At 29.5% G+C, this 16,963-nt stretch overlaps 1 protein-coding gene across 1 annotated transcript; it reads left to right on the top strand.

Annotated features, from left to right (window-relative positions):
* Positions 1-8,531: 8,531 nt before the first annotated feature.
* On the top strand, positions 8,532-16,963 carry LOC107443244 (ARL14 effector protein; the record flags this gene model as incomplete). The annotated part of the gene is given in 3 exon segments (XM_016057044.4): positions 8,532-8,595; positions 13,338-13,405; positions 16,689-16,963. Coding segments are annotated over 3 exon segments (303 nt in total). The 3' UTR covers positions 16,909-16,963.

Genomic DNA, 16,963 nt, shown 5'->3' with positions numbered 1-16,963 from the left:
TGGACATCTCAACTACTAACAACATCTCGGAACCTGTAGCCACATCCTCAGATGAGACAACAGATCAGATTCAGATAGAAATTCCTCAAAAGAATTGCAGAAAACTCAAATTCCTAGTTAAAGGACTCCCAATAGACTCTAAGATTCCCATCTTGGAAGAAGAACTCACAGCTAGCGGTCATCGGCCAATCAGAATAGAGCAGTTCAAGAAGAGGCGTGGCGAAGGATATAAGCTCCTCCCTCTTTTCCTGATCCTACTACCAGACAGCCCTGAGAATAGAGAATGCATCAACATCAAGCAGCTTCTTTCTACTACCGTGCATATAGAGCGATTTAGAGGAGGTCGATTTGAAGTCCAATGTTATCGGTGCCAAAAGTTTGGCCATACCCAAAAGAACTGTCCAAATGAACCTGCATGTATGAAGTGTGCGGGAGCCCATTTTACATTTCAATGCACCAAGCCTAAAAGCCTTCCTGCTACCTGCATCAACTGCGATGGAAATCACCCTGCCTGTTTTTCAGGCTGTGGTGCCAGGCCAAGGAGAAAACCACAGCAGAAGCAGAGACAGCCCAATAGTGCCAAAGAAACCGCAAACAGATTCCTGCAGATCTTCCGGGAGCTGCAAGAACTACTACAGAACGAGGAGTTAGTCCAATTACTCCGATCTCTACTTCCCGAAAACAAGACATAGTGATCATCACTACTCCATGACGCCGACAACTCAGTCAAGCTACCATCTTATTTCTACTTAGAATCATCATCCTACTATCCACCTTAAGGAACTACCTCATTGAACTTATCACAAGATGAAGGGGTAAAGGGCCGTTCCGGCCTCAGGCACCCCGAACAACCTCCTAGATTAGATTAGATTATTGTTTTCTGTTGCACTGATGAAGGTTGCCCTTTGAGCATCCGAAACAGCTGTCTGCTTTTAATAATATTTTTGTGCTCTTTAACGTTGTCTACCTTAGTTCGTATCTCTTATGAAGTTTAAAATTTTATTACTACATCACAAACAACTACAGAATTTTTTTTTTAATTCTAGCATAAATACCTTTTTATTCTTTTAGAACTAAAAGAGAAAAAAGATCTGGCATTAAAAGAGTTTTTAAAACCAGACCAGTCGGCACACGGAAAAGATGCAGGCCGAATTTTAGATGGCCTAAAAAAAGACCTTTTGGTCTTAAAAACTGGAAAACAGTAGCACGGAAAAAACTTCTTGAGAAGGCCAAGGTCCACCCTGGGCTGTCAAGCCATTAATGATGAGAAGAAAAAATACACGAATAAAAAATAAATGCCTAAATAAAAATAAACAAGCAAAATACTAATCTTCTACTCCATTGAACATGCGAAGCCATAATGACACCCGCTCTTTCTGTTTATCCTTTAATACAAAATATTCGTCCATACATATTATCAACCTCTTTTCCAACCATTATTTCGAAACGTAAAATCCTGTTTTGTTAGATCGAGAAATTTCATACATTAGTATTTTAACGACACATTCTACTACTAAAAGCTTGGTCAGACAACGGGTACCATTTATTTTTCCAATGGGTATCTGTTTGGAACTTGCATCTAACTGAAAACTAACTTTTTTATCTTGATCGGGTTCGTGTAAACTGTAAACCAATAGAGGGTACATACGGCATATAGTTGGGGATTTTTTCTCCCTAAAAATGCATCCTGTTAAGAGTTACGATATTTAATACAATTTTATAAAATTGCCGCAAGCTTTTTTTTTTTACGTAAATTATTTTAACAAATCTCAACCCTCTGAAATTGCTGTTCGAAATGACAAAGTCGAACTTCTTTTTCATGTGAAATATTTTTAAAACACTTAATATTTTTAGGTACATCGTAAGAGCAACAAATTTTTTTAAAAAAATAGCCGTTACATATAAATAAAAAAAAAAAGGCAGCTGGATTTACTTAGAAAAGGGGCATGCTTCTCGTGTTTTCGTTTGGGACACACTTCTAGATTTTGTAAAGTAAAAAATTTATGCATGAAATGTAACAAAAATCATCATACTTTAATGTGTCCTAATTATTTTGATGAATGTGATAAAAAAGAAAATTAAATTGTTGAATCTAATACATTAGCTAATAATTGTAAAAATGTAAAGATTTTTTTGATAACAGAAATTGTTAAAATAAAATTTAAAAATAAGGAATTAATAACTCGATCTTTTAATTGATTCAGCTTCTCAGCATTCCTATGTCAGTGACAGCATTGCTTAACAATTAGATTTAAAAGCGAAACAAAAGATAAAAATGAGTCAAGGCTGTTTGGGGAGAAAAAAACGAAAAATNGTTGGCTAAAGATGAATTACATGATTTGAGGTGAATGTGATTTAGATGAAGAAAAGAATTGTCGCTCCTTGCCTAAAATGAATACCTCATTAATTCGGGAATTAAAAAATAGAGGAACAGTTTTATCCGATAATAAATTTTGCTTTAATGAGATCGGTTTGCTATTAGGAGGAAATATCGTTGGCCCCTTGTTAACTCATACACCAGTCGAATTGAAGCCTAATTTATATTTGTTTGAGACGCCTTTTGAATATCTTACGAACGGGAAATATGAGTCAGCGAATATTAATGAAAATTATAGTGTTTTGAATTCGATTTCTTTGCACGTGAAAGACTCGTTAATTAGTGATTTATGGTCTTTGGAATCTATTGTTATTCTAGATCCCTTTGAGACTGAGAAAAAAAGTTTAGAACATTCTAGGGTCTTGGAAGAATTTAAAAATAGAATAAAAATTCTTCCAGGCGGTAGATACGAACTCTATTTGCCATTTAAATCAACAATAACGAAATTGCCGACAAATGAAGAATTATTTTTAAAGCGTCATAGAAAGATGTGCCTACGTGCTACAGATAAATTATATCTTGAGGATTATAGAACTGTTATTCACGAATGGAAAAATTTGGGTATAGTTGAAAGAGTTACTAATAATTTTGATGCTGGCTATTTTTTTCCTCACCCGCCAGTAGTTAAAAATAATTCTTTGACAACGATAATGAGACCCGTGTTCGACGTTTCAGCTCGAGAAAAAGGAACATTTTTATTTCAAAATATAGTACTCGTGTGGTGTCAGTTAAGTTTCTCATATATATATTCAAAGATTTAATTAGGAGCTCGATGATAGTTTTGTATTAACCAATATATATTCATAAATCGTCCTCTGTGGCTGTGATTGGGGGAAAAGGTTTTCTTTATTGTCTACTTTCGACAAAGTCACGTGTTTATGACTGCAGATTATCTTTCTATATTTTTTTAATTTTATTCATTTGCTAGATATTACTTTTCAGTTTGAATCTTTAAAATTTATTTTTTTAAACTTACATGTAGCATCTACAATAAAAATATTATATTTTAATTATAGATTAGCCCTTGCTAACAGATGAAAATATTTAAAAGATTTCTTTTTCACAATTAATGTACAGTGATCAAAAAAGAAAGGAAAAATATATCACCCTGAATAACTTTTGTTCTAATGATCGGAGTTTCACGTACTAAGTGTCAATCTTTGGGGGTGACCTCAAATATGCAAATTATTTAGTGCTAACTATTAATTAAGTTTCGAAATCGGACGCAAAAACACACTTTCTCATAATAACCATGTGTAATATAAATATTTTTTTACTTATTTGGATTCTTAAACTTCGAAATATAGAGGGTAGCTGCAATCTGGGAAATAAGGTCCCATAGTTTGATCAAGAGAGCGATCCGAAGCTCGGAGCCATTGATGTTCATTTCACTTTTTGCGTTTTTAGTCAAATTTTTCAAACTAATTAAGCAATTCGAAAAAAAGTGCACAAACTTGTGAAATCTAATTACCCAAAGAAAATTTCATGCAAAAAATAATTTTTAATAATTATTTATTATTGAATTTAATTGTGGGTGAAAACATTTTGAACTATGAGGTGTAAATTTTTTATATCATATTAATCTACGTATCTTTCTTCTGCAAAATCTAAAGTTTCAATTATTTTTATTTGGTAGAAATCGAAAAAAATTAAAATTAATTATTCAAAAAAAAAAAATAATTTATCAACAATGAAGAAATATTTTAATGTGTTTAACTTATGAAGAACTTGACTTACACGTGCGTAGAGTAACATTTCATTCATATTTTTTTCGTTAATAACAGAGTGGTTTATTAAATAAATACATTTTATTCAACGAATGTTGAGTTTTATAAAAGCATATTTCTGTTAGATTGTAATTAAACATCAGCTTTTTTTTAATTTTATTTTTTTAGTTTGTTTTTTCAATAATTTATACAATTTCAATAATATATAAGAGATTTGGAATAATATGTTTATCAATTTCTTCCATATATATTTTATAATTATTTATGCGAATACGTAGTCATCATGTTAAAGCATCGTAAAATTTCTCAACATCTCATATATCGTCTCAATCTTAAAATTAACTGTTCGTGCGTATTTTTCAGAATTATTTTACCAACTCTTTTTACATTTCTCAAAACAACATTCTTTTACAATTTTAACATTTCTCAAAATCTACACGTATATTATTTTTCTATTAATATACTAATCAATTGTTTTAGTACTTAAATTTACGTTTTCCTTTAAAGTAAAATTTCTTTTTAAATTATTGTCGAGTTTTTATTGAAAGAAAACTTCGAATTATTTCCAGCTAGCTGAGAATTAAATCTTGCTAAAAAATTAAAAATATTCTGCTGATCAAAATTATTCGATGCAGAACAGCTGACTATTTACTAAGNTTTTTTTTTTTTTTTTTTTTTTTTTTTTTTTGAAAAATTAAGATAAATTATTGACTGTCTTTTTTATTGTTTCTTATTTATTTTATTGTTTCTTATTATATTATTTTTATTGTTTCTTATTTAAAAGTAAATACGTATGTGTACACAGCAAATAAATAGAACAGTTTCCTTTGTTTTTTATATGAACAAAAAACTATGGACATACAATTTTATTTTGACGTTCAAAGTCATTCTTTCCCGCTAATTTTAAGAAAGTTGCCATTTTCTTTTAAAAAGTTTAAAATATTTGCATAAAAAGTTGTTAATATTACTTCTAAACTTTAACACAATTCAAAAAAATATTGCTATATTAGAAAAACGTTCGATATGGCTTGTTTTGTTAAACAGCTACTAAAATAAAAAAAAAGTGTAAAAAGATTCCGAAACCGTGCTATGTTTAGAATCATCATCTCAAAAATTGTTCGTTTTCTAAACATTAGGATTTTTCTACTTAAATAACCTATAATAATAGTTTTTACACATGTTTTGAAGAAATTATGAATACAAATTTTGATCTAATATTTCGTAATAAGNATATTCAGCAATAAAAAATACGACAGTTTACTTTAGGTGTATAGAAATAGAATTGAACTTAAAAGGGCCCCATCATTTTCAGTAGCTTAGGGCCCCGCCAAGCTTAAATCCGGCCCTGGTAATAAGGAAACAAGAATATTAATGATTCATTTGATTATTGTTTCGTAGTTAATTTTTTTCGAAACAATCGGCCTTGTTACCATTTAACTTTGATTCTTTGGACTAGGATCATTTCATCGGACTTTAAAATTTCAAATATAAAATGTAAAAATTATAAGAATGCGTAAGCTGACTTTAACTAATAATTTAAAAAAAAGGACAAAATCGTCGGCAAAAGAAGTTATCTCATATAGAATCTCAGAGTTAAAAACTGCAACAATTGTTACTCTTGTTTAATTAAGGGTATTATTAACCTAAAATTTTCTTTCTTTTAATTTTTTAAATTATATTTTTTAATAAACTAACGAAATGAGAGTGTAAAGAATATCCATTCTTTTTACTGGATACCATGTTTACTCAGTATCATTCGCAAAGCTTATGAAGTGCAAATTCGTAGGTTAGTTGGATATTTTATGCAGGAAAAATTTCTTTTTTCTTCTTCTTGTTTCGTAACTTGAAATATCGTCTGCATAAGTTAATTAGCATACATAAGGTTATGACCTCGAACTAAAAAATTGAGATGCGTAGGATTTTTATTCCATTAATTATTACGATAAAATTTCTCAATTGAATCCAAAATTATGAATTAGTTTGTAAAATTAAAAGTGGTAATTAACGGAACTACTAAGAGAGATTTCCGTTTAAGATTCTTGTCCATGGTAGATATCCTGACTGAACTGAATTAAACTAATAGCATATTTTGTATATTGATTCCCTTTTTCCTTCTTTATTTATTTACCTATCATCTATAATTCTATTGTCTACTAGAATTGTGCAAGATATTAATGTTACAACTATATTTATTTAAAATTAATTTTTAATTTAAGCAGATGTCATTTTTTATCTTTGATGATAAGAAATGCCTTCTCAGAACATGCATCATTCTCACTAAAGGTACATATACAAACTTAAGTACGCTGTATATATGCTCACACACGAAGGTACATTGAACGTGCATAAGTAGGTATTTGATATGCACATACATATTACATGCATACAGACGTGAAGCGTATAAATTATGTGTTCGGAGATTCACTGTATGTATGTACATAAAGTACATAGATTCCATGCGCTATGTAATAATAATGCATGTACGTTTGCACACATTGTACTTACTTATATACGTACGTATATGCATGCAACGCAACTAAGCATGCACAGCTCGCTCAAAAAAAAAAAAAAAAATCACCCTGAATAACTTTTCATCTAAAGATCTTCACGCACTGGGACACATGGCTTAAGGCGGTAACTTCAAAGATGCTAATTAATTAGTACATACGATATTTTAAGTTACGAAATTCGGCACAGAAATGTAGTTTCTCTGAATAAACATGCCTTTCTTTTCATTGGAATCGGATTTCTGATCCCCAAAATATAGTAGGTAACCAAAATTAGCAATCTGGAAAATATGGTTCCAATAGTTTGCTCAGAAGGGCGTTCTAAAGTTTGGACCTCTAATTGTTAATTTTACTTTTTGCATATTTTGCCATATCTCGAGAGTAGTTAAAATTTTAACACTAAATTATGAAATCTGTGTACCCAAAATTAATTCCATGCAAAAAATAACTTTTAATTATTATTTTCTATTATTTTGTTTATTAATAGCTGAAAATATTTTAAGATTTTAAGTATACAAACTTTTACATAATTTTAAAAAATATAATTTCCCATGGTAAAACAGAAAAGCCCATAACTTGCACAAATTTACATAAGGAATTATGACCGAATTCGTATATTGTTGAAAATAAATTAATTTGACTAAAGTAAGCTAAAAATAAAATTTTTTCAAACGATGCTCCTCTCTGGAATGGAACTATTTTAATACATTAGAGTTGATATTTTAATAATAAAATTAATCAATAAAAATGCCTGAAAATATTTGGGTGCCATCTTTATCAAAATAAAAAAATCCACTTTCTAGTTGGGATTCAACTTGTATATAAAACTATAAAAAAGTGTTTACTAATAAAAATCAGAAATTACTCAACTACGATAAATACAGGAGAAACTATCTTACTTATTTCTTTCAGTCAATTATAAAAAAATCGAAAATTGGGAATTAAAAATTCAAATAATTAAATAATATAATTTTCAAACATCCGATAAACCATCATTCCTATTAATTAAAAATTCAAATTATATTTTTTAATTAGTCAATTCATGGTATTTGACGTCAAATTAAGTTATAGGTTCATCAAGAATCTTTAATTGTGGAATAGTTATTTCACTTAAACTAACAATTATAAATAATTCATTAAGTCATTATGAAAATGTCCGTAATATTTAAACTTTATAGTTCAACTTTTTAATGCTGTATTTAATTCTTCTATCTTTCAAGATTCGCTATTTTCACGTTTAAGGCTCCTTTTTACCTAATTAAAGCTACTAAACAATCAAAGAGGTCAGTAATTATAAATTTAACAAGACTTTTGTTGTTTAACTGAAACAAAATATGAAAAAATAACGCGTAACAGCGCTTGTTAAAGAGAAATTTAAACTGAAACTTTTAAGTTGGCGACAGATAGAATCCTGCCAAGCAACATGCAGCACTGGCATTCGAAGGCAGCTCAAAATGCGCGTTTAAGAAAATGCACGCAGCTCAAAATGCATATTTAAGTTAAAGGACACAGCAAAAAGTCTTCTTTCCTTCAACCGAAATATTTAACAGCTAAACAAGAAATTTCTCATTTACTTTTCCTTACATTTTTTAAATTGTTTAATGAACAATTACTATCAAATTCCATTTAAAAATATTTGCTCTATTAAAATTCATTCAACTGACATAAAATAACGCTTCAAATGCATGCTTTAATTCCTACTTTATTAAAACTAGAAATAAAGTTTCATATCGTTACAGACATTAGGACCTGTCTTTTAAATTTGATATTAGCGTCTAGATGTTATTTTCTGAAGTTATAGTAATGAGCGCATGCGCAGGAGGAGCATATAATTTCTCTTTCAAAATCAGTTGCTTGTAAGATAGTGTTGCAATTAACTATTATCAATGCTAGTCTTTGAAATCAAGATTTTCTTTTAAGTAATATCGATTCACTTGTTAATTAACCACACAAAAATAAAGACCTCATCATGGAAAATAACCAGGTAAGAATTCTTATTCTGTATGTAATTTAATTTTACACTGATAAGTTTAAATCTTAAAGTTAATTTATACATAAACAATCAGTATCTCTTTTATAGCTTGTATTTGAATGTTAATGTTAGTTTATTATTTATTTTCGAATGTAAAAAGTAATTTTTCATTTACAAACACTTTCATGTGAAGTTATATACAAAAGTCATATATACAAGTCATTTATACAAAATCGTTTGCACAGTGAAATAATTTCTTTTTCTTTTACAAATCAGTTGATGGATTTTTTACGAATATATCATGGAATATTAAGGATTCAATACTAATAGTTTATGAATTCTGTTAAACCTCAACCTAATTTTAACAGATTTCTTAAGCAAATACGAGTTTGGAGTATGCAGTCTTTCAATTTAGAAATTATATTAGTTAAAAATTTTAAAACTAACAACAATATTTAATATGATAAATTTACAGAGATCGTTTGCAGCTTTATTTTTTTAAGCTTGCCAAAATTTGTTTTCTATTTGATACTTTATTTAGCAGAAGAAAACAATTAGAATTTGAAACTTTAATTTATCTTTAATGGTAAGATGGAAATTCAATACATTACTTGTTTAGGTGTTTCATATTTTTTCTTTCTTAGTTGCACTTTAAACATTCTATTTAAAATAACTGAAATAAATTTAATGGTTTAATGAATAAATTGAATTGAACGCGTGGTTAGGCTAGTCAAGTTTTGCCCGATGCTTGATTCAGGAGCTCCTTGATTCTTCTGTGCTGAGTTGAGTTCAAAAGAAGGCTACAATGTTAAACCTTGATAGATGCAAATCTGATGCATCGATATAGATCAGCTGCTCAACGACAATGATAAAATGAAACATGTTTCTAATAAATTTTCGAAGAATGAGGAACCTGCATGCGTAGGGTAATCTTGATTATTTTGAATAGTCTATAACTTAAAACTCCCGAAAAGCAAATCAGTGTTTTCAAAATTAACTTGAATTCTTTAAAATCAGAACTTAAAATTAGCTTAAAACGAAGCTGACTTCACGAGACTAGAAACGAGGCGGGGATTGCTTATGACATCAGAATCCCTTTCCTGGGTAAACTAAAACCTGTCGTCGTCGGCCATTTAGGCAGGGGGGGGGCGTGATTGTTCTTGCTTTCCAGTCGTGACATCTTTGGCGAAGAATTCTGCCTCACCCATACGTCACATTCGTTTCTAGGGTGGACCCATTCATACATCCACAGATCCTAATTTTGACCTGAACCAGAGAATAATCAATCTCCGATTCAGTACCCCCAGAGGTTTTGATTTGTTATGGGAACATATTGGACTTTGTGATCCGACAGATTTAACGTACACCAATCACCATTTACTATACTGGGAGTCTTCGGCCGGCTGGATTCGAACTCCCGTTCTCATAAACGTGAGTCTAGCACCCTGTCAACCAGGCTATAGCTGCCACCAAAACTTCTCATAGGATGAAGTGATATTGTTTACGAAGTTTTATTTTAATCTTATTTTCGACAAAATTGTGTTTAACTTTTTGATATAATGCAGACAGAGAAGGATACTTGATTAGAGAATTGATATTTGTTTTGTTGCAAAAATTTCGATTTTGTTATTCTAAAGTGTTGTGAGCAAACTGGTCTATGCATAGAAATAAGAACTCCGTTTCGAAATTTTTCACCTAATTGTTTGATTCCAGATGAGAAATGGAAATATTTAATATTTAGAATTTTGAATTTTTTACTAGAGATGCAAATAACTCTTAACCCCTTTATTGATTTTTAGTTATTTTTTTATTCTTAAGACCTCCTCAGAAAAACTACAAAAAAATTCATAATTATTTATTTGTAATAATTTTTCGTATGTGTAATATTGAATTTATTCAAAGTAATAAACTTGACACGAAAGTTGTGTTTTAAAATTTTATGCTATTATTAGCTAAAATATGTTTGTAAGAAGAATTTCGCAAAATAAAATTCATACNAAAAAAAAAAAAAAAAAAAAAAAAAAAAAAAAAAAAAAAAAAAACAAGGAAACAAAAAAAAAAAGAAGACTATAAAAACTTAATAGCAAATTGTTTTTGTGTGTTTGTGCGTGCGTGCGTGTGTGTTATAGAATGTTTAAAGAATTTCAAGTGTGATGTAAATGAAGTATTACTTTTTCTCGGAGAATTAAACTGAAGTATCATTTTTAAAATTTGAGTATTGTTAAATTGCAAATTTCGTTTCGAAATTTGCTGGTTTAGAAAATAAATTGATAAATGCAAAAAATATTTTTGAAATTACTTTCTTAATTTGTATTTTATTTTCAATAACTTTTGATGAAAATTAACTTTTTTTTATAAATGTTGGTTTATTTTTACTAAAAACATACATTAAAGTATGAATTGTATTTAAAATTCCTTACTGGTTTGATCAGAGACAGAGGAAATGAAAATGTATAAGATTTTAAAATAAAAGTACTTACGAAAACAATTTTCCCAAAAAATGTCTTGTTTTTTTACTATTTAAATCTAAAATATTTCATTCTATTATTATAAGAAGAGATGCAAACAATTTTAAGCTTCTTTCATTTTTTATTTTAATTCTTTTTAACTTTTTCTTTCGCCCAACAACACAAAAATAAAATGAATTATTTTCAACTCTAAAATTATTTTTAACTCTAAAATATAAAAAATAAAAATAATTAATCTTTAATTATAAAATCCTTTCATTTCAAAGAATGAAAAAAAAAAAAAAAAAAAAAGATTTTAATGCCACGATAGGCATTACATATTTCCTAGCTTTTAAAATCTCTTAAAATTATTTTTTGTAATCATTCTTAATCGAATTGTAATTAAATGAAATCAGTTAGTTAATTTTTAGTAAAATTTATCAAAAGCAAGCAAAATATTTTATTCATTTCTTGTCGATCAATGTAACGGCTAACTTTTCATTTCAGTACTAATGTAGACTCATTAATACAGTGTCGCGCCTAATCAAAAACAAAAATCCATTTATAACTCTGTACTTATCTCTCTCTTTTCTTGTCTTTTTTTTTAAAATATCTCTTTTTTGTCTTTCTTTAAAAAATCTCTTTTTTTTTGTCTTTTTTTAATTATCTTTTTTCAGTCTTTTTCTAACTATTTTGTCTTCTTTTTTAAAAAAAAATCTCTCTTTTTCTTCTTTTTTTTAAAGACATAAAAAAGGAGGGAGACATAGATAAATAGAGAGTAATAAATGGATTTTTGTTTTCGATTAGGCTAGACAGTGAATTGATGAGTCTACATTAGTATTGAAATAAAGTCAGCCGTTTCATTGATCGATAAGAAAAGAATAAAATATTTTATGTTTGCTTTTTATAAATTTTAATAAAAATTTACTGATTTATATAATTTAATTACAATTCAATTAAGAATGTTTAAAAAATAAGTTTAAGGAATGATAGATATTTTAAAAGTTAGGAAATATGCAATGCCTATTGTGGCATCACAAAGATAATAACCGGAAGATCATTTCATAAACATTTTAATTCAGCATAATAAATTATTCCTTCACAGAAGGGAAGAGAAGCTTAATCAAATGCAAAACATTCTTACAAAATTAAAATATACGAAGTACTGTAAAATGATCTTTGTAACAAAGTATTTCAGTTTCAAACAGTTCAAATCTTTTTAATATTTTTTTTTTTTTTAAATTCTAATAACGTTTGATAACTTTGCCTAAATCCTGTCATTTTTCGCCTTTTGGTACATTAAAAATATTTTATATGATGTGTTAAATATTAAATTATTGCTACGTGTTAAACCAATATTTGTTGTAAGTGCTTGGAGTTATTTTGTAGAATTTTTATCAATGTTCTACTGGGTGCGGCAAGTGCTTTCATTGTATCGGAGAGTAATATGAGTCGTATACAAAAACTGAGTTTTAGTGGGCATGGCTAATAGCGTGATTTTAAATAATAATTACGAAAAAATTAGTAAACCCACTGAACTGAAATTGGTGTATATCGTCATAAAATGGCATGAAGTATGGTATTTAAGGAATATATTTATATATATCATGCAGGTTCCTTGTTGAATTTTTCTAATTTTTTTATTAGATAAGATAGTGCTTAAAAATTTATTTGTTTTGTACATATAAATAAACCGTAGAATAGAATGCCGAAATATAAATGCAACCAACTTTTTTCTTAATCTAAACCTTAAAAAGAAATGACAAACAGAAATTTGTTAACTATTTTTTGTTCGAGAGCCTTTTGCGCGATTAAATATTTTTAAGCGATGAAGATTCAGGATTACATGGTAAAACGGAATGGTTTTGCCTTTGTAAAAATTCATTTATTTAGTTTTTAATTTTAATGTTTTGTTTCTCTGAATTTTTCGCTTAATTCAATAAATTCTGAATTTAGAAAAGAAATTACCAAGTTCAATTAAATCTTTTATATTGTTTTTTTTTTTCTAAACTAGCATTTTTTTATAAATTTTACATGAAGTAAATATTAATGAAAATTTCACAAAATATAATTTTAAGAACAAAATTTACATAAATGATGGACAATCTAAGGACATTTTCTCAAAACAAAATTTTTATAACAGTACATGCTTATTTCTTTTTGTGGTTTTAAATAAATATATGTGCTTATTCTACGTATTCATTTAACATAAATATTTTTCTAATATATTAAATATTTTTTTTTATTGGATATGAATTATACTTTCGAAATTTGTCAAATCTTTATTGTACTTTATATCTGTTACAGAGTTTGAGAACTAGATCAGCTAAAAAGATGCGGGAAAATAAGATTGCTTCTGGAAAACCAATTGATCAGTAAGTCCTTTAACCCTTTCGTTTAGAGCACCGTATTTAGCCGGCATCCTCGCGATGGCCTGTGTGTACGTGCTCCGCAATTAACCAGCCCAATCCGATTCAAACTGCCATTTTGGCTTATATTCCAAATGCCTTTAATCTATATTAAATAAATATCGCTAATATTATATTTTGAACGCGCGTAATGTATTTTGTATGTCAAAAAGAGATATTCCGAAATAGAAAGTGCGTCGATTGCAATACAAACTACAAAAGAAGAGAATCTTAGTATGAGTGTAAAAAACTATAACATGAGTTTCTGTGTCACTTAGTCCTTTGCCGTAAAATTTACGATACTGAATAAAATTACGAAGATTTTTTTTTTATTATCCTAAATTACATATTAAAATATAATAATTGCAAAACTTCTAAATATATTTTGTAACACTTAAATACAACAAACCGAACGTCAGCTTTTCGACCCGAAGTGTGGAAAATTCGCGGGGCGTTGCACAATGCAGTGGGCGCTGTTTCAGCGAAGCTAACTCTTGAAGATCACGGAAATTTATTTTTCGCCAAACAAAGTTCAGAAACTCGCCACCTGTTAGGAAATGGCGCTGTATGCAATACTGTTAAATCAAATGAGGAACAGAATCTAACTTACTTCATTGTTGCATCTGGAAAAGGGAAGGAAGCCTGTTTCTGTGGCAATCNGATGACTAGCTTTTTTTGGCTGCAGGTTAGAGTTTAACTCGTAGTTTAGTACTCTGTAGTTCTATGATTTAAAAGATTTTGAATATTAATGTTAACTTAAGCGCAAACGAGCCAGATTAAAAAACCTATCGCTGATTAACATTGCTTCGACGCTTAGGGAAAAGAGTGTTTCTGTTAAAAGTTTTACCCAGACGAACTTGCGTCTCTTCAAAAGTATTGGTCGACTTCGCGTGCAGGTCGTCGGGCTACTGAAGCGGAGGCGCCACCCCCTCTGCAGAGGATCAAAATTGTGATGGCATGTCTTCGGATCATCCTCCGGGATGTTTCCCAGACCGTCGCCAATAGCCCATTGTGCAGCTCTAGTGCGACGTAAATTAACAACAACAAAATCAACGTAACTGTTGCTAGACAATCTTTTGTAATGGAATTCTTTGTCTGGAATGAAGTGGACGAACATTGGCCATGAAACATTTTGTGGAAAGATGAGGCTTATTTTACCAAAATGACGATGTCAACATTCTTAATTTTGCAGGATTTGGGTCAAACAAATCTCTCTCGTTATCTACCCAATTCTATTGCATTTTCCTTCGTGTGGTATGACCGATTAGTGTGTTATGACAATGACAGCTTGGTGTGGTATGACAGCTAGCCTCATAATTGGACAATTTTTCTCTGGGGAGCAGTTGACAGCTGGACCTGTTGCATACACGGTGACTGTAACTAGCTTAGCGTCAATGTTTCGCCATACCTAAACTCCAGCAACGTGGCATTTTAGACACTATGATCTGTCTGTCGGACGGGGCGGGGCTCCACATGACATTGGTACATGTGTCACCAGTTACTTAAGCATCATTTCACGAATGATCGGATTATAAGCCGAAACTTCATAACTTCTTGGTCACCGGGCCTCAACCCCTGTGTTACTTTTTTTGACCATAGGATTATCTCAAAAGCCTTGTTTATGGTATTAATGCTGTAAACAATTGGGCAGAATTGAAAGATGTGATACACCGACATTCCATTTCCTTTTGATGTGCTGAGAGCTACAGTTGAGAATGTGTGCAGTAATATAATTTAACTTGCTTTTGGAAAATGGTAGACGTTACATTAAACATGCTTTGCAATATGTTTCAGAAACGATTAAACACATTTCCGATATCTTCACATCTTATTTCATTTAACAATACTGCATTCAGTGTCATTTCCACCCCGATATAGTGAGATTTGAACTTTTTTTGACCGAAAATAAATTGTCATGACCTCTTTTAACCCTTTGAAGCTGATGGGATATCAGTGTACCTTTTACATATCTTTTATGGCACTCTAATTACAAACAAAAAAATTTATTTTTGGTATTTATTTGAAGAAAAAAAAGAGCTGACTAATAGATATTGAAAATATCTGTTTAATTATCGAAATTATTCATACTAAAATAAAATCCAAGAAAAGTAGTTTGAAGAATTTCTTTCACATTCATATTTAAAAGTTTATAAATAACTGATATTGTTAATTAAAGACATTTCAATGATAAATAACTGTATTTCTTAAATCAAAATAACTGCCAAAAAATGCAAATTTGAAAATTTATTGTTTAGAATATTTTGTTCTTTAACGCAGAAAAAGACGCCGGTGTTTCATGCAGTCTTTCTTAACCATAAATAGTTAAAATGCTAAGTCTGATATTTTTCACTTATTTGAACCTAAATTAATACAAAATATTGAAAATACTAATATAAAAAATATGTTTAATAAAAATTCTGTGTCAAAAGGGTTAAACTATTATTAAGTTCGATAACCTTTGATCCAGTAGTTTTCCTTTTACCATATCAAAGTAGAACTAAAACTATAATCACTCTCTATATAACGCTTCATTTTCCTCTATGATAAAACTCATTTTAAAGCATCAATATTTAGATATATGTGCATAATATATTAGATAAATATGCTTGGATTATTGGTTTGCCATGGTAGGTAAAACAATTTAAGAATTATCACCAGAGATTAAGATTTATACGTTATTTATATAAATTTTCTCAACGATCGCACAAGTTGGCTCCAATGTTAAAACAAGTTTATGAGGAAACACGTTGAAGTTGTGCCTCACACAGAGCAGTATTATTTTCGATTTAAAAAATGAAAGTTAATTCAAATTTACGAATGAAAATATGAATGTGATGTTTTTCTTCTTATGATTTAACATTGCGAAACAATACACTACAAATGCAATGTTTTGCTCATGAGTCACCAAAAAAAAAAAAAAAACTGATGTTTTTTTTAAAAATTTCTTTTAATAAGTTTTCCCTTTCAGTTAAAAACGTATTTTACGATCTCAAACTATCTTTATTGATATTTTATCCTTTTATTTTTGCCAGAGATAGTTTATAACGCCGTTTGATTTCGTTACATTGAGTCCGTAATAACATGTGGCACCGTAGAATTTAACGGCTATTCCGTATGTGCCATCAAATTTCACATTAAACCCAATCTAGTTTATTTAAAAAGATAATTCTAGTGTCAACAGAATTTTAGTGCTCCATTTTAATTATTGCATGTTAATTGAATTTTAAATTATCGAATTTAAATTTTTTAGGGCTAAAAATAGGGGCAAGCCAAATGAAAGAAATACAACGTTGAAGATTGATATGTGTGATTGCTTGGATAGAACTTGTGAGGGGTGTTGGTTTCCATGTAAGAAATGCTCTTCAACAAAGTGTGGACACGAATGTCGGAAGACTCGCTCTTGGGAGTATGTAAGTTACTTAGTGGAAGGCAGTGACGTCACTGTAGAAAATCCTCTTTTAAAAGAGTGAACCTGTAAAATATTTTAATTCCTATTTTTTTAAATAAATAGGTTTTTATTGCTGT

This window comes from Parasteatoda tepidariorum, chromosome 3, assembly GCF_043381705.1.
Source record: "Parasteatoda tepidariorum isolate YZ-2023 chromosome 3, CAS_Ptep_4.0, whole genome shotgun sequence".
Lineage (NCBI taxonomy): Eukaryota > Metazoa > Arthropoda > Arachnida > Araneae > Theridiidae > Parasteatoda > Parasteatoda tepidariorum.
Note: the sequence above shows the minus strand (reverse complement) of the source record. Positions and strands in the feature narration are given on the sequence as shown.